General features: G+C 64.3%; 1 protein-coding gene across 1 annotated transcript in view; it reads right to left on the bottom strand.

The window, feature by feature from the left end:
• PC (pyruvate carboxylase) overlaps positions 1-4,600 on the bottom strand; it is a 16,491-nt gene that overhangs the window by 3,655 nt on the left and 8,236 nt on the right. Inside the window, exons 2-8 of the mRNA XM_006037118.3 lie at positions 4,237-4,381; positions 3,250-3,339; positions 2,700-2,921; positions 1,632-1,788; positions 1,207-1,447; positions 686-935; positions 61-305 (exon numbers count right to left, since the gene is read on the bottom strand). Of these exons, the coding sequence (XP_006037180.2) occupies positions 61-305; positions 686-935; positions 1,207-1,447; positions 1,632-1,788; positions 2,700-2,921; positions 3,250-3,339; positions 4,237-4,381 (1,350 nt within the window). The remainder of the gene's footprint in view (positions 1-60; positions 306-685; positions 936-1,206; positions 1,448-1,631; positions 1,789-2,699; positions 2,922-3,249; positions 3,340-4,236; positions 4,382-4,600) is intronic.

Here is a 4,600-nt window from a genome sequence, read left to right as displayed (position 1 = left end):
GGCCCTGCCCCCAGTCCCCACCCCCAATCTTGCCCCGCTCCCATCCCTGACCCCACCCACCTTGATGAGGTCGCCCAGGATCTGGTTGGCTTCTACGTAGGCCTTCTTGACCTGCTTGAACTTGTTGCCCAGCCCCATGCTGTGGGCCTGGAAGTGCAGGTTGGTGTACTGCCCGCCCGGGATCTCGTTCTCGTACACGTCTGCGTTGCCCGACTTCATGGTGGCCGTGCAGTCGAAGGGCGCGTACAGCCCGCGCGCCGCCTCCCAGTACTCGCTGTAGTCGAACACCCGCTCCAGCGGGAGCCCTGCATAGGGGGTGGGGGAACAGCATGGAGCACTCCAGAGCCTCTTCCTGCCCCAGGAGGACCCAGATGTCCGGGCCCCCCTACTGTGACCCAGACTCCATCCCTGCCTTGGGAACCCAAGTGTCTGGGTGCTACGAACCCCCTGCTCTGAGCTCCCAGACTCCCTGCTTCCCAGAGAGAACCCAGGTGACGGGCACCAGGACCCCTAGAGCCCCCTCCCCTCTCAGGGAGAACCCAGGTGTCCAGGCTCCCATCCCAGAATCCCTAGATGTCAGGGGCTCCAGGCTCCCAGCCCTGGTGCTCCCACCCCCCAGCCCCTGTCCCTGCCAGAGCTGGAGGGAACCCAGAGGTCTGGGCCCCGGCCCCGCTGTGCCACGGACCTGTGTCGAGGGCAGTGCCACGGGTGCAGGCCACCATGGCACCCATGCTGGGCTGCGATGTCATCCCCGACATGGCGTCCACAGCCACGTCCACCACATCGGCGCCGGCATTCGCAGCTGCCAGCAGCGCTGCCACCCCCGCTCCTGATGTGTCGTGGGTGTGCACATGCAGCGGCAGCGTCGGGAACCGCGCCCGCAGCGCCCCTACCAGCAGCTCCGAGGCCTGTGGCTTCAGCAGCCCAGCCATGTCCTGTGGGGCACAAGGGGAGTTGGCAGGCAGCTCCAGCGGTGCCCTGCTCTCCTGACTCACAACCCCCAGCAGTGCCCCTTTTTCCTGACCCACAGCCCCAGTGGTGCCCCTCACTCCCAACCCACCAGTCCCCCCAGTGGTTCCCCTCACTCCTGAACCACAGCCCCCAGCACTGCCCCTCATTCCTGAACTGCCCCACCTAGCCCTGCTGGAGCTCCCCCAACCCAGCTGGTGCCCCTCACGCCAAACCCACAGCCCCTGCCCTGGGCACCTTGATGCAGAGGATGTGGGTGCCAGCCTTGACGAGCTGGTCAGCCAGCTGCAGGTAGTAGTTCAGTGTGTACTTCGTGCGGGAGGGATCAGCCACGTCGCCCGTGTAGGAGATGGCGGCTTCCACGACACCGCCTGCGCGCCCGGCCGCCTCCATGCCCAGCACCATGTTGGGCAGGTAGTTGAGGGAGTCAAAGACGCGGAAGATGTCCATGCCGTTCTCTTTGGCCGCCTCGCAGAACCTGCGGGCCGGGAACTCAGTCCCTACCCACTGCCTCCCAGTGCCCCTCACTCCTGACTCACAGGCCCTGCACCCCCCCTGCCCCCACAGCCCAGCCAATGCCTCTCACTCCCAACCCGCAGCCCCCTGCACCTTCCCCCAGCCCAGCCAATGCCCCTCGCTCTCGCCCTGCAGCCCCGCCACACCTGAAGACAGCATTGTCAGGGTAGTTGGTGTAGCCCACGGCATTGGCACCACGCAGCAGCATCTGGAAGGGGATGTTGGGGATCAGCTCCCGCAGCTCCTGCAGCCGCTGCCATGGGCACTCGTACAGGAAGCGCATGGCCACGTCAAAGGTGGCGCCTGGGGCAGATGGACAGGTGAGTGGGACCCCCCAAGCCCCGCCCTGCCCTGCCCCCTCCACCATGCTCCACCCCCTCAGGTTGGCCACACCCATACGCCATTGGCTGGTGCTGCTTGCTTTCCCCGCCCAGCCCTCGTTGCCCTCCTAGGGCTGGAGGGGACCCAGGCATCCTAGCTCCCAGCACCTGCCTCCGCTTGCCTGCCTGTCCCCTCCACCTCCTACCCCCCAGCACCAACACCCATGGAGCCCCCCAGCACCAGGGAAAGAACGCAGGTGTCCAGGCCCAATCTACGTCCCTGGGTCAGGCCTGGATTGGGCAAGCACCCCCTGGCGACGGCAAGGGTGTTCGCCTTCCGTGTGCTCACACGTCATGAGTGCCTGGGCTGTGAGCGTGTTTACATGCGTGTGTGTGTGTCTATGCCCAGATGCCTGGGACCTGGTTGGTATGCACATGTGTGTGTGGGTGTGCATGCGTGCAGGGGTGTGGGTGGTGCCCCAGACACCTGGGTCCCATGTGCATGACCTGAATGCCTGGGGCCCATGTATTCACCTGTATGTGTGCGCATGTATGGGTGCCCTGGATGCATGTGACGACATATGCATGTGCCCCAGATGCCTGGATCCCATGTGTGTGGGGTGCCCTGGACACGTGCATGACCTGAATGCCTGGGCCCCATGTATGTGTGTGTGCTTGTGCATCCCAGACACCTGGGTCTCGTGTGTGTGTGTGCGCGCGCATGCCTCATACACCCTGGTCCCATGTGTGTGGGTAGGTGCACATCCCCCAGACACCCAGGTCCCATGTGTGTGCATGTGCATGTGGGACATAGATGCCTGTGTCCTCTGTGTGTGCACCCCAGATGCCAGGGTCCTCTGTGCGCAGAGCGTGCACGAGGCAGGCCACACTCACCACCCCAATTCTCGATGCTGAAGAGGCGGCTGAAGCTGTGAGCCACGAAGGGGGCAACACGCTTAAGGTCGCGGGTGCGCACGCGTGTGGCCAGCAGTGACTGGTGCGCGTCACGGAAGGTCGTGTCCATGAGCAGCAGCCCCCGATGCTCCCGCACTGCCCGTGCAAAGCCCTCAGGGCCCTCGCGCAGCAGCACTTCTCGCAGCCCCGACGGGGGCGGCCCTGCAGGCAAAGACAGGTCAGCGGGAGCCGGGGACCTGGCGTTCGGGTCCTCCCAGCTCCTGCCCCACTCCTGGACCCAGAGACAACCCAGGAGTCCAGGCTCGCAGCCACCCGTGCTCTAACAGCCCAGCTCCACTCACTCCCCTCCCAGTGCTAGGAAGAACCCAGGGGTCTGGGCCCCAAGCCCCCCTGCTCTAACCCCTCAGCCCCACTCCCCTCCCAGAGAACCCAGGGGTCCAGGCTCCCAGCCCTCCCACTCTCACTCCCCAGCCCCCTCCCACAGCCAGAGAGACCCTGAGCATCCGGGCAACTGCAGGGACTCACTCACCCATGGGCACGGTGGGCTCCACGGGGTCCACGGGCGAGGGCCGGGCTTTGACGGGCAGGGGCGTGGTCGGGCCGTTCACCATCACGTGACCTGCGGAGGGGATGGAGTCAGGAGCCTGGGACCCTCCCCCAGGACCTTAGGGACCCATATTGGACTGGCACCATCCCTCCACAGGCCTTATGAGACCTCCCCCCAGGGCTGTACCCCCCTGGGGCACATACCCCTATATCACCCCCCGCCATGGCTATATTCCCCTAGATCAGCCCCCCAGGCCATATCCTCCTATATCAGCCCAGTTCCCCTCCCCCCAGCCTGAAGGCCCCTATATCAGCCCCACCACCGCATCTGAGTCCGGTACCCCTATATCAGTCCCCACCAGGGCTGTATCCTCATGTTTTAGCCCAGAGCTCCCCTCCCAGGCCCTATACTCCTATACCAGCCCTCCCACACTGGGCCATATCCTCCCACACCCAGCCCCCACCAGAGTGGATCCCCCCCATATCAGCCCAGTGCCTGTGGCCGTATCCCCTGTATCAGTGCAGCCACCTCCCCAGGCCATATACCCCTATATCAACCCCACCAGCCCTATATCCCTATAGCAGTGCCCCCCCAGACAATATCCCCCTATATCAGCCCTCCCATGCTGTATGCTCCCGGATCAGCCCAGGACTTCCCCCCCAGGGCCACAACCCCCCCCATATCAGCACCCCACTGGGCTAGACCCTCCTACACCAGCCCTTCCCCCTTCGCCCAGGCCATATACCCTATATCACCCCGCTCAAGACCCTATACCCTGTCAGACCTTGTATTCCTATATCAGCCCCCCTGAGGGCCATACCCCACATTTCAGCCCAGGTCACCCCCCACACCAGGCCATATACATCTATACCAGCCCCCATTGGGTCTTATGCGCCTATATCAACCTCCCTAACAGCCATATCCCCCTGGGCCATATAGCTTTGTATTAGTGCCCCCCGCGGGCCACACCCAGGTAGTGCAGCAGCTTCTGGGCTCGGTTCTGTCCCGGGCGCAGGTTGAAGAGCTCGGGGTGCTCGTCGATGAACTGCGTGTCCACCGTGCCCCGCAGAAACTGCCCGTTGCTCAGCACGTTCTGCAGGAAGGGGATGTTGGTCTGCGGGGGAGAGACGGCGTCAGGCAGTGTCCCGCACCCGGGACACTCGCACACGGAACCCGAGTGTCCGGGACACGAACACGCCGAACCCTGCTGTCCAGGACACACGCACGCACACAGACTCCAGTCACCTGGGACACAAGTATGCACACACTACCCAGGTATCTGACACGCACAGAACCCAGGAGGTCACACAACCCCCTCCCCCTCAGGAATTGC

The sequence above is a fragment of the Alligator sinensis genome, unplaced genomic scaffold (assembly GCF_000455745.1).
Source record: "Alligator sinensis unplaced genomic scaffold, ASM45574v1 scaffold1318_2, whole genome shotgun sequence".
Classification (NCBI taxonomy): Eukaryota; Metazoa; Chordata; order Crocodylia; family Alligatoridae; genus Alligator; species Alligator sinensis.
The sequence above is the reverse complement of the archived record's forward strand: the minus strand, read 5'-3'. Positions and strand labels throughout refer to the sequence as shown.